The sequence below is a fragment of the Chelonia mydas genome, chromosome 18 (genome assembly GCF_015237465.2).
Source record: "Chelonia mydas isolate rCheMyd1 chromosome 18, rCheMyd1.pri.v2, whole genome shotgun sequence".
Taxonomy (NCBI): domain Eukaryota; kingdom Metazoa; phylum Chordata; order Testudines; family Cheloniidae; genus Chelonia; species Chelonia mydas.
The window spans coordinates 10709468-10722083 of record NC_051258.2 but is presented as its reverse complement, the minus strand read 5'-3'; the positions used below and the strand labels follow the sequence as shown (position 1 = coordinate 10722083).

Genomic DNA, 12616 nt, shown 5'->3' with positions numbered 1-12616 from the left:
GTTGTTAGATCTACTAAGGATTCCTCCTGTTTCACAGTTGTTCTGAATAACCTTCGTGTATTTTTAATATTTGACTGGCTGCTGCTTGTTCATGACTTTCTACATACTCCCAGTGATGTTAAAAAGCAAGATGATCCGACTTTTTCCCGACAACGCAGTTACAGCAGTGAAACAACTGTAGTTCCTAAAACAGTGAAGAGTGGAATAGTTACAAAACGTTCTTCTCTCCAGGTGACTACAGAAAAACAACTGGAAGTCAAGATTAATGTAACGGGTAAATATATATTGTTTTATGCTTACACAAATGAGCATAGACTGTTTGTTTGTCTTTAGGAGCTGTCACGTTTACATGCCTCAGAATAATGCTGAAGCAGAGTAAATCAGGTGTCTGGGGGATGGATAATGAAGAATCCTCAACTAAAAATTTTAAAAACAGTATAAATGAAGTTGTCAAGTTTCACAATTAAGTGTTTTTTATTTATTTTGGTCAGGTACTGAATTTGTGGTAGTTGAAGACATGTCTTGTTTTGATACCAATGCAATTATTCTGAAAGGAACCACTGTCCTCACGTACAAGCCCAAATTGGTGGATCGTCCTTTCTCTGGTAGTTTGTTTGGCATTGAGGTAAGATGAAACTTTTTGGATTTTATAAGCGTTTATTCTAATGTTGGGTTAACTGAGTAAGATGCTATACTATTAAACCTTCAGTTGAAATGCTGTGACAAACAGAATATATTAAAAATTGTCTCTGGAGTGCTTTGTTACCGTAGCCTGTTAATATCCTTATCAAATGTTCTCAACCCATTGCAGTATAAAGGCCATTTCTGCACTGCTTCTGCCACAGTGTTAAAGTATTTGGCTGGAAACTCACCAAACTGTCAGTCAGATACATCTTCTCAATGACCTAACCTTTAAACTTGAATTTGCAAAGGACTGTTGTCTGCAATGGTATTGCTCGGATATTTTTTTCAGGTATTCAGTGATTTTATATATATATGTCTTTGATTTTTATGTTAAGCTTTGTTCATATAAACCTGTGGAAATTTCACTTCTGAACACCTATGTATAGTATGAAGTAGGGAACTCTTGTATCTTTAATTTGTATATATTTAGTTTGCATACTAGCTTTGGAGTGGTTGGGGGATGTTGCTAACCTTGCAATAGCACTGATTCCAACTGTTTACCACAGAATAAAATATAACTTTTGGATTTGAAGCTAGTTGATCTGAGTTTTGATTCCTCAGATACATGAGGGTTATAAATTTGTGATTCCTCTTTAAAAATATTATATATAAAATTCTTGCATTTAAGACCTAGAAATGTTATCTGATAACATATTTGAGATTCCTTTCAGGCTTGGGATTTGGAAAGTTTTGCCAATCTAATAGTATCATTATGACAAAAGAAACTGCAATTGAAACACTTTTACTTAACTGTTGGGTGGATATAAGAGCCTTTCTCATCTAGGTCACTAGTTCAAATCCAGGTCACGTGAGGCATGACGGTTAGTTATCTGATGGCTGTTGGTGGCATACTTGAAACTATCTGTTAGTCTATAAGGTGCCACAGGACTCTTTGCCGCTTTTACAGATCCAGATTAACATGGCTACCCCTCTGATGCTTGAAATTGTTTGATTTCAATCTGCTTTGCAGTAGGTAAATGTCCATGTGAAAAAATCACCACTGCAATCAACACTAATTGGCCACTTTGATATTTTCAGCAAAGACCAAGGATTGAATGGGCCATGAAGACTGAGCCAGTTTCTTGCCTACCCCCCACCTACCGAAAGTGACTCCTATAGATCTGGCATTTTGATGGGGCATTGGGGGGGGAAGCTTGCCTTGCCTTTGTCTTTGTCATGTTTTGTGGATGACATAGATTACTTCCGTGTCAGGAGGCCTTAATTCAGCCCCCTTTCATAAGCCCTAAATTCAGACAATCTTTAAAATAATAATCACCTTGAGCCCTTAGCTTACATAGTTTCTGTATGAAATGGGGTCCGTGAATTTAAGAATGAAAGGAAAAGGGAAAGACTTCCTTAAAAATAGACTCGATAAAACCATCTGCTCCCTCTGCAGATAAAAAGGGGAGTTGAGAGCTTCATTCTGGCAGCTGAGAGCAGAAGCAAAGTTTGCATGAGCTATACGTAGCCATGCATTTTGATTTGCACTCATTTCAATCATTTAGGTTTTTTCATGCCGACTGGGAAATGAGCAGGACACAGCACTGTCCATCATTGATCCTGTACATATTCAAATGGAACTTGTAGGGAATTCATCCTACCCTCGTGGCTCAGGACTGTTGGATGCATTCAATAGTGAAGATTTCCCACCCATTCTAGAGGTGAGATCAAAGAAAGTAACTGAAGCAAATTTTATGGGCATTGTCGTAATAATCTGGAATACTTTATACGGGTACATCACATTTGGGAATTCAGAATAATGCTTTGTCATATACATAAAAAAAGAATAAGACCAAATTGTTTTTCAAGATAAAATGAAGAGGCAGAGAAGCCAGAAACATATTTTTAGTGGTAAGGATAGTGATTTCTGGTGGTATTTTTAGGGGTATTCAATACATTTATTTCAGACATCAATAGGGAAAAAAAACTTGTGACAAAAAGCAAGAGATGTCACACTGTAGCTTTTGGCTCTTGGCCATAAGTTTTTAGTAAAAGAATAACTTTATTTTTCTGTAGATCATCTTCTTAACATTTGCTTGTAGGAAATACATTTAGAGTTTCCTCCCCAGCCCCTTGAAATCAAAACAGAAATTCCTCTCCTGATCGGGGATTTTGATTGATCCCTTTCTGGACAGGAACATACTAATATCTGGGGTTCTTCAGCATGTTCAGATGGCTTATCCTGTAGTTGGATATTTAAAATTACTATATTATTGGTTAATGACAGAAACTTGGCATTTTTAGTATGAAGGCTTTGAAACCAGTATAAACATCTGATTTTGATATGGTTATTCTTATCTTCGTCCTGGCAGTGTGTTGCTACAATATATAACATGCAAAAGGGAAATTAATGGAAAAACTGTCAATTTAAAAGCTTTAATCATTCTGGATTTTTAAATTTCATTTAGATTCAGTTACAAGCACTGGACATCAGACTCTCCTATAATGATGTTCAGCTGTTTTTGGCCATTGCAAAGTCCATCCCTGGGCAGACCAGTGCTGCTGTGCCTGAATCCTGTGTCTTGGATCCCGACACTGCTGCTAATAATCTTTCCAGTTCATCTTGGGAAAATGAGACCTCATCATCAACATCTGAAAACAGAGATACATCTAAACACATATTGGATCCTGTTCTTGGTATGCATTCCACTATTAGACTAAAGCCATTTTCCATGCCTTAAGGAGGCTTCTGCAGAGTAAAGCCAGATGTAATTTTTAGCAAAACAGATGGTTGTAGCTTGATTATATAAAATGTGATATGGCGATGGATGCCATCAAGTAGTGATGAAACTTTCATTCTGCTTGTAACGTGAAAATAGAACAGTCAATGTTAGTCTTCAGTCAATTTTAATCAGTATTTGCCTTCCTAATTCAGCAGAATGCAGTAATGCTTAGGTTGCAATCACTGCAGGAGAATACTGTATTTTTAAATTGTTTCTATTGAGAATTATAATTAAAAATAAGCATCACCAGCCTCTCCCTCCCTGCTAGCAACATTTCACTGTTAGGCTTTGTTAAAGTTTTGTTTCTAAAATTTGAGTGTAGTTAGGAGTATAACTTTATGAAAACAAGGAAATACACAAGAGTGAAATAGATTCTGTCTTCTCTACTACGGTACTTAGGCATTATGGGGGAGATGTGAAAGTAGATGAGGAGTGCCCCACAGCACAGAAGGATTTGATGTATGGATCCAAGAATTGTTAGTACAGAATTAAATTATTGCATACAATAAAATTACCCTACTGGAATTGAAATCTAGCTTGGGCTCTAACTCACAAACATTAAACAAAATACAACGTTTGGCCTAAAACATCCCTGAATCCTAATGCTTTGTTGTTGTTTTTTAAGTAGAAATCATTTATTTTTTCAGAATTGATCCACTTGTAGAGGGAAACTAAATTTTTGAACAATAATAAGTTTCATTTTAACAAAAAACCAAAAACAAAAAAGAAAAGCAACTAATTCATCTGGGGACAAATGTTTGGCTAAATGTTTCTCTAATTACAGAGGTACAGCTGGCTCGACTTCAGGAACTGGGATTTGGTATGGATGATTGTCGTAAAGCTCTTTTGATTTGCCAAGGTAATTCCAAATAATTTTTCTATTACTTGCAATTATAGTTTTGGTAAATGAGAGCCTGGCTCTTAATACATCGAAACATACAAATTAACAGTCACTTGATATATAGACAAAATAGAAAGCAGCAATTTTCCATCCTGCAGTCATTAAAAAATAGTCGTCTTAACTAGATCCTTTAAATATTCTCATTCTCTTACTGCTAGTTCTTCCCTGTCTCCTAAATATTCTTTTCTTTTGAGTTTGTCTCTGAATGACATATCTTACTTTAAAAGACACTATGGTAATATATTTATTCAAATTACCACTTAGCATGATTTCAGTTTCTCTGTAGCTGTTACATGAATCAAGTATATTTTCTCCCACCACATCCTAAAATTCTTTTTTATCTAGAAATTCTCATCAGTTTCTACATTGCATGTGTTTCTCACTTGCACCTACTTCTTCCCTGTTACACACACTGATCTTCATGCTCTTCATTTCTTCTTGTTAAATGGTTTGCCTTCTTTCCTCATTTTTACACACAAAACCTGGAAAAGAAATTCAAAGTTTAAGGCACAAAATTCTCTTTTGGTTTGTTTCTTCAACGTTGTCATTCTCCTTCTCATGTATAGTCAGTCACATTTTAATCCAACAAAATACTTTGTTGCTTCTCAGTATGACACGTTAAAAGATCACTTTGTATTGATAAAAAAGAATGCCATTATATTTCCTAACCTTAATCTCCCTTGTTTTTCTTAAATGAAACAAACCTTATACCACTTCTACATTTTGCTATAACTTTTTGGTTTTGTTGGGAATTCATTTGATTCCTTTTCAGGGTAATTTTGTATGAATATGTTCTATTGAAATAATGTGCATAGCAAATGTCATGATTGTTTGCTGATCTCTTTTAAGGCCAGTTGAAAAAAGCAGCAAGTTGGTTGTTTAAGAATGCCGAACCTTTGAAATCCCTTTCGCTAGCCTCTGGTCGTCGAGATAGCCAGGGGACTGTGCCAGTTCAACTGATCTCTGGAGTGGAGATTAAAGCAGAAAGCATATGCATTTGTTTCATTGATGACTGCATGGACTGTGATGTTCCCCTAGCTGAGTTAACCTTTTCACGTGAGAATTTTTCTTAATTGTCCTCTAATGACTTCCCTAAATTGAAGAATTCCTCTACTTATGTTTATAGCTTGGGTTTCCCTTTGTTAGGGCCAGATAAGATTTTTGAAACTGTTTGTGTATGTGATTTCCACAAAGGAATATGTGTGAGCAGATGTGTGTCAGTGCACAGCACAAAAATAAAGTGGCGTTGATTAAGTTATTTTAAAATTGCATAGCGGTGGTGTTGCTATTCATTTGTATTGTGGTAGTGCCTAAAAGCAATAACTTAGATTAGTGCTCTGCTTTAAGTACTGAACAAAACCATAGGAAGATGCTGCGCCCATCCTCCTTCCTCCTTACTTGGGAGTAAACAGAGAGCCTATAGGGAATGGAAAAAAGGGTTCATCAGCAAAGAAAGCTACATCGTGAAGGTGAGGAAGAATGTAGGAATAAAGAGACTTTTAAAAAGTCAAGCTGAATTAGGTCTTGTCAAGGAAATTAAAATAAAATAATGAGGTTTTTTAGTTCTATAAATAAAAAGAGAATAAGGAAGGATGCGGTGGAGCCACTCTGCAGTGTGGATGGAAAAGAGATTAAAGATAATCTAGGTGTGACCTCAAAACTAAATGAATACTTTGTTTCAGTTTTCAGTAGGGATGATAATATGGAATAGGTGCATGAAGGCAGTAGAGCTGATAGAAATGAGTGTCTAGAAATGGAAATTACCACATCTGAGGTGGAAGAAAAACTTAAAGAGCTTAGTGCACTCAGATCAGGGGGACCAGATGATTTCCATCTAAGAATACGGAAATAACTGGCTCATGAGATTGCGAGCCTGGTAGCAAGATAGTATCCTATGATTGGCGAATAGCTAATGTTTTCTATCTATGTTTTAGAAGGGGAAAAAGTGATCTTGGCATTTGCAAACCTGTCAGTCTGACCTCAGTAGCATGCAAGGCTTTAGAACAAATGGTGAAGGAAAGGATAGTTAAATGGTAAGGGATATGTAATGCAAGATGGGTTTACCAAAGGTAGATTGTAGCCTAACCCGATTTCCTTCTTTGAGAAAATAATTGATCTTTTTTAGATAAGGGAAGTGCAGTGATCTAATATATTTGGACTTCCGTAAAGAATTTGACAAGGTACCGCGTGGGAAATTATTAGTTAAATTGTAAAAGGTGTGGGGATCAGTACAAAAACTGTAATATGGATAAGGACCTGGCTAAAGGGGAGAAGGCAATGGTTTGTGCTGAAGGATAAACTGTCAGACTGGAGCGTGGTTACTAGTAGAGTTCCTCAAGGATCGGTCTTGAGATCATTCTTATTCAATATTTTTATTAATGACCTTGGCACAAAAAGTAGGCATGTTTAATGAAATTTGCTGCTGATACAAAGTTTGGAGGTATCGTCAATACAGAGGAGGATTGGAATATTATACAGGAAGATCTGGATGGACTTTGAAGACCAAGTGACATAAATTGGATGAAATTCAGTTGTACAGAGTGCAAGGTCATGCACTTAGAGTCTAATAATAATTTCTGCTACAAGCTGTGGACTCATAGTTTGGCAGTGAGAGAAGAGAACTCGGTGTGTTGGTAATCGTCCTCTGATCAATGAGTCACCACTGTGATGTGGCTATGGAAAAAGCAAATGCGATCCTAGGATGTATGAGGCGAAGCATTTTCAGTTGTGATATAGAAGTGTTAATGCCTTTGTACAAAGCACCGGTAGAACCTCATTTGGAATAGTGTGTGCAGTTCTGGTCACTCATATTCATGTAAGATGAACTTAAATTGGAAAAGGTGCAGGGAAGAGCTACTAGAATGATCAGGGGAATGGAGGGCCTCTCTTATGAGAAGAGACGTGAAGAGCTTGGCTCGTTTAGCAGAAAGAAGGCTGACAGGGGATGTGATTATCCTCTAGAAATACGTGGGGGTAATTAAATACCAGGAATGGTGAGGAGCTATTTAAGTTAAAGGACAATGTTGGCACAAGAACAAATGGGGATAAACTGGCCATGAATAAATTAAGGCCAATAGGAGTTGTGTGGGGCTAATCAACTTAATTTTGTTTTAAGAAAGAGCTGTATAAATTTGAGTGGGATTGTATGACAGAGTTACTTGTGATGAATGGTAGGGGGCAGGGCGCTCAGGAGCCCTGGGGCTCGCTTCCAGTTTGTCACATGTTCCGAAAAGCTCATGCTTCAGGGTTTCAGCTGGCCACGTGCAGGTGTCAGGACAGAATTCCCATCCCCCCAATATATTCTGTTTTTTTGTAAGTTTCTGTCCCTCTGAAGCACCAGGGATGGCCATAGCTGGAGATGGGATAATGGATGGGGTAGGTCAGGACTCTGAGATGGCACTGAGTGTTTTCTCTGACAGGTTCTTGGCTGGCTGGTTCTTGCTCATGTTCTCAGGGTCTAACTGATCACCGTATGTGGGGTTGGGAAAGAATTTTTCCCCCAGGTCAGATTGGCAATGACCTGGTTATATATATGCCTGACTTTGCAGCATAGGGGTGCTGGTCACTTGCCAGGATTAACTGGATATATCTCACTTAATCATTTTCCCATGGCTGCTGTGGCCTCAGGCACTGGTGCCCGTCGGTCTGTCCTATTCTGTGCCAGTGCAAATAATAGTATAGTATGCTATGGGCTGCAATGCTTTGGTCTAATTTCAGTGGTTGGATTTAGTGTGCGGATTCTTGAGGGTAGTGGTAGCGGCCTGTGATATAGAGAGGATCAGACTAGATGACCCAGTGTCCTTTCTGGCTTTAGTCTATGACTTGTGATTTCAAAATGCTTTCTTTGTGATAGAATAGATTCTTTTTTTCACTAACGAGAGCCTACATTTCTTTTATCAAAAGAAATCAGAATGGTTTAAGTGTGGAGTTTTCTTTTGCATCCTTAATATTTTTTATTTTATTTTACTGTGTACCCTTGGCTATAAAATCTGACTGAAGGTTGTGGGAGGCTGTGTTCCATTAAGAAGTAGATAATTATGCTTTTTATTAAGGAAGGAAGCTAAATAAATGTCTGTCTTGACCTCTGGCAAAAGTGACTCAAAGTGTTTTTTTGCATAGATATCACACACAGGAAAAGAAAGGAACATTTCTTCCATTAAAGTAACCTATAATTATGTCTTCTGGCAGATTACCTCGCAGTGCTCATAACCTTTACTTTTTTTCTGATCGCTGGTCCAGGACAAAGCTTGGGAAGTTTATTGGTCCTGATAGTATTTGTACTAGTCTCTTGAAATGTTTCTTTCTAGCTCTTGACGTTTATGAGGTATTGGACCTCGAAATGCTATCGTGCTGACTACCGTTTTGCTGTTTCTCCCCACCTCAATTGCAACAGGATTCCAGCACCAACTATCTCACAGGTTGCTAAAGATAGAGATGAATGCTTTACACTAATTTAAATCTTGTATTCCTAGATACTTGCAGATAGTATTTAGTAATGGTGTTTAGTTTTAATAGCTATCGAGATACCAGCTGCTAACTTCATGTTTAGTTGAAATGTGAAGCAAAAAGATGGTAATCAGATGTTCGCTATTTTTTAAAAACTAGGATTGTTTTTTGGGCGATTTGGGAATGCTACCAATCAGCGCACTTTCAATGTTTACCAGTTGTATGCAGCATTTATTTCTAGTCTTGTTAGTTCTCAAGGACTGAGGATCATCTGTTAAGCCCTCAAAGATAGCTGTGGTGTTTGACACTGATTCAGAACCTGTGTGACTGTACTGTAGTGGGTTTTGTTTTGGTGCCTTCTGCCGTATTATATTTGGAGAAGTGATCCTTGTAGTTTTTGTTCAATCTGACGTAAAAAAAGTGCCAATCTGTGAAGATTTGAGGAGTCTCTTAATTGCTGCTTAATTGTTGCTTAAGGCAACTTTAAATTAAGGACTCAGTCATATTTTTCCTATATTAGTACAATGTTTACTTTTGTTACAGGTTTGAATGTTCTCCAACATGTGAGAGCCAGTCCTGAAGGCTATGCTCATTTTACGCTCTCTAGTTTCTCTCTAGTTTCTAGTCTTGTTAGTTCTCAAGGACTGAGGATCATCTGTTAAGCCCTCAAAGATAGCTGTGGTGTTTGACACTGATTCAGAACCTGTGTGACTGTACTGTAGTGGGTTTTGTTTTGGTGCCTTCTGCCGTTGCCACTTAATTGTTGCTTAAGGCAACTTTAAATTAAGGACTCAGTCATATTTTTCCTATATTAGTACAATGTTTATTTTCGTTACAGGTTTGAATGTTCTCCAACATGTGAGAGCCAGTTCTGAAGGCTATGCTCATTTTACGCTCTCTCTAGTTTCTCTCTAGTTTCTAGTCTTGTTAGTTCTCAAGGACTGAGGATCATCTGTTAAGCCCTCAAAGATAGCTGTGGTGTTTGACACTGATTCAGAACCTGTGTGACTGTACTGTAGTGGGTCTTGTTTTGGTGCCTTCTGCCGTATTATATTTGAAGAAGTGACCCTTGTAGTTTTTGTTCAATCTGACGTAAAAAAAGTGCCAATCTGTGAAAATTTGAGGAGTCTCTTAATTGCTGCTTAATTGTTGCTTAAGGCAACTTTAAATTAAGGACTCAGTCATATTTTTCCTATATTAGTACAATGTTTATTTTCGTTACAGGTTTGAATGTTCTCCAACATGTGAGAGCCAGTCCTGAAGGCTATGCTCATTTTACGCTCTCTGGAGATTATTATAACCGTGAGCTTTCGGGTAAATATAAAATGCATACGTTGTTGTAGGAGTTGGAAAGCAGTCTTGCATGCTTTAGCAGTCTGGAGTTCACTCAATATAAATTTTACATAAGGGGTCGGGAGGGCTGCTGTGTCAGCAAGTTGTCTGCAAATGGAAGAAAAGGGTTTCCTTATACACCATGATGAAAAACAAATTTATAGAGACACTGTCAACATTAAAATCAAATATATTTTAAAAATCCTTACATGTATTATTAATTACATCCTAAATAAATTTATTTCTTGTTATTTTATACTCCCTTTCCTTTTTGGTATTTTATTCTCTTGTTCCAGCCTACTTAACCTTTCTTATACAAGAACTGTAAAGAAGATATCCAATTAAATTTTAAATCCAACATATTTAGAGCTGATAAATGGCAAATAGGATTAGACATTTTATATGGACAATGAGAACATCACAATTACTTTAGATAAGATTTTTTTTTTTTTTTTAAGGGTACAAACTCTCATGGCTCAGGGTATAAATCAACCACTAAGTGAGGGAGGAACAACTCAATTTTTGCTAGTTTACAATGTTTCTACAATTGATATAAAAAAATTCCAGAATTATTAAGTGTTGACAATGAAGAAATCTTCAGGAATAATCTGTCAATGATGAAGTAATTAGCTACACTAGCTAGACAGAATAAGTAATTTGTTTACTGGTTTTGGGATGTATTTCATATCCTCTTGTTTCATGATATCATATAGTACACATCAATTCACAGCCAAATTTTCTGCAATTCTGTGAAATTCTGCTTATTTATACACGGGAGAATTTGGTATTCAGTCATACCACTAATTAGTATTCATTCGAGGCTATAGTTTCTTCTAGGACCTCTCATGGCTAGATAAGAATATCAGGGTATATTTGTCCTGGTTCCTATTTGAACAACTTCATACAGTCTGGAAATTTCCTCGACTGTTGAATATAAAAGTTCATCTGGAACAGTGTTTGAAAGTAGGAGGCCTTTTCACCAAGGTTTGTCTTTACTGGACACTTACATATGTAAACAGCTTTCCAACATGAACTTAAGATGTTTTGCTAATGGAGGTAACATTTCTTGTGTTCTCTCAGGCTGGGAGCCATTTATTGAGCCATGGCCATGCTCAGTATCTTGGCAACAACAGGCAGCCAGCCGCCTCCACCCTTCTCGTCTGAAGCTGGAAGCAAAGGCTAAACATCGTCTGGATATCAATATTACCTCTGTGTTAACTGGTGTGTATGAGAACACTCGTAGAATATTATCCAATATAGCACACGATACTGACATTAGATATTGCTAACTGAGTCCCATCAGTGTCATCTGACATAAGCCTTAGTATAAGTTTCTTTAGATTCTTCAGATTGTTGTTGTAGGCAAGTGCTGATTCAGACATTCTATATTTTATCAGAGTTGGTAAAAATTCATACCCTAGCAGTAATTTATCTTTAATGAAAAGCAAGCTTTCATTAAAAACGTCCCACATTTCAAGAATTTAAAAATATTTTAGTATGTTTATCAATTTTCAGCAAGCTGATATAAAATGACTACTCATTTAGTCCAGTAATGATATGTGTCGATATTCTTATGGGAAGACTGAGTCATGAAGCTCTCACTTTTGATTCCACTTTAAAATCTCACAGTGACTCCTGGCCTAAGTAATAAAAAATGCCCTGTTTCACCATCACCTGACCCTTGAGATATGAGTTCTCCTAGCTAAACAGAATGTTTGCCTTAGTCTTTTTCTGCATCGATAGTGGAGAGGTGGCTACTATATACATTTCCTGTTCTGATCGAGGTTCCAGGTATCCATAGTACAGCAGTACAAGAGTAAACTACAAAGAACAAAACATCAACAGTTTGCATTTAGCTGCCTTATTCATGAGTTTAATGAGCCAGCTAAGGAACTTTGGTTTACTCTAGGCTTGATCGCAATGAGAAAGAAGGCTTATTGTCTCCTTCAAATACCACCTCAGGAATTCAAGTATTTCTTAAATTGTCCTGCTCCAAGTGATGCAGGCAGATCAGAGGGAGCCAACGTGGGGGTCGGGGGGAGTGGAATCATCTTAGTCCACACTTTTTTATTTTTTGCTGGGCACTCTATTAAAATTTGTGAGTGCCAGCAAACTGGTGTGATTAATGTTACTTTGATTATTCTTCCCTATGCATGTTTATATAATATGAAAGAGTGCCATAATCTTGCATGTTTCAGAGTAACAGCCGTGTTAGTCTGTATTCGCAAAAAGAAAAGGAGTACTTGTGGCACCTTAGAGACTAACCAATTTATTTGAGCATAAGCTCTCGTGAGCTACAGCATCCGATGAAGTGAGCTGTAGCTCACGAAAGCTTATGCTCAAATAAATTGGTTAGTCTCTAAGGTGCCACAAGTACTCCTTTTCTTTTTGCATAATCTTGCATGGTCCTTTCAAAACCATTACAAACTGTGCCTGAAGCTGATCTAGTAAATAAGATGAATTTCCCCTTTTAAATTGTGATATTACCCCCCAAGAACATTTTAAGAAAATGAATGTTATCAAAGTATCA

At 37.2% G+C, this 12616-nt stretch overlaps 1 protein-coding gene across 13 annotated transcripts in view; it reads left to right on the top strand.

Annotated features, from left to right (window-relative positions):
• Positions 1–12616, top strand: part of VPS13D (vacuolar protein sorting 13 homolog D) — a 199207-nt gene that overhangs the window by 49515 nt on the left and 137076 nt on the right. For all 13 annotated transcript variants that reach the window (XR_006286399.1, XR_006286398.1, XR_006286400.1 and 10 more), the window contains exons 31-38: positions 9–274; positions 492–625; positions 2190–2345; positions 3093–3321; positions 4192–4266; positions 5158–5364; positions 9979–10068; positions 11167–11307. Coding sequence is in view for 10 of the 13 variants with exons in the window: in XM_043531476.1 (XP_043387411.1) it covers positions 9–274; positions 492–625; positions 2190–2345; positions 3093–3321; positions 4192–4266; positions 5158–5364; positions 9979–10068; positions 11167–11307 (1298 nt within the window). In the remaining 3 variants the exon portion in view is untranslated. The remainder of the gene's footprint in view (positions 1–8; positions 275–491; positions 626–2189; positions 2346–3092; positions 3322–4191; positions 4267–5157; positions 5365–9978; positions 10069–11166; positions 11308–12616) is intronic.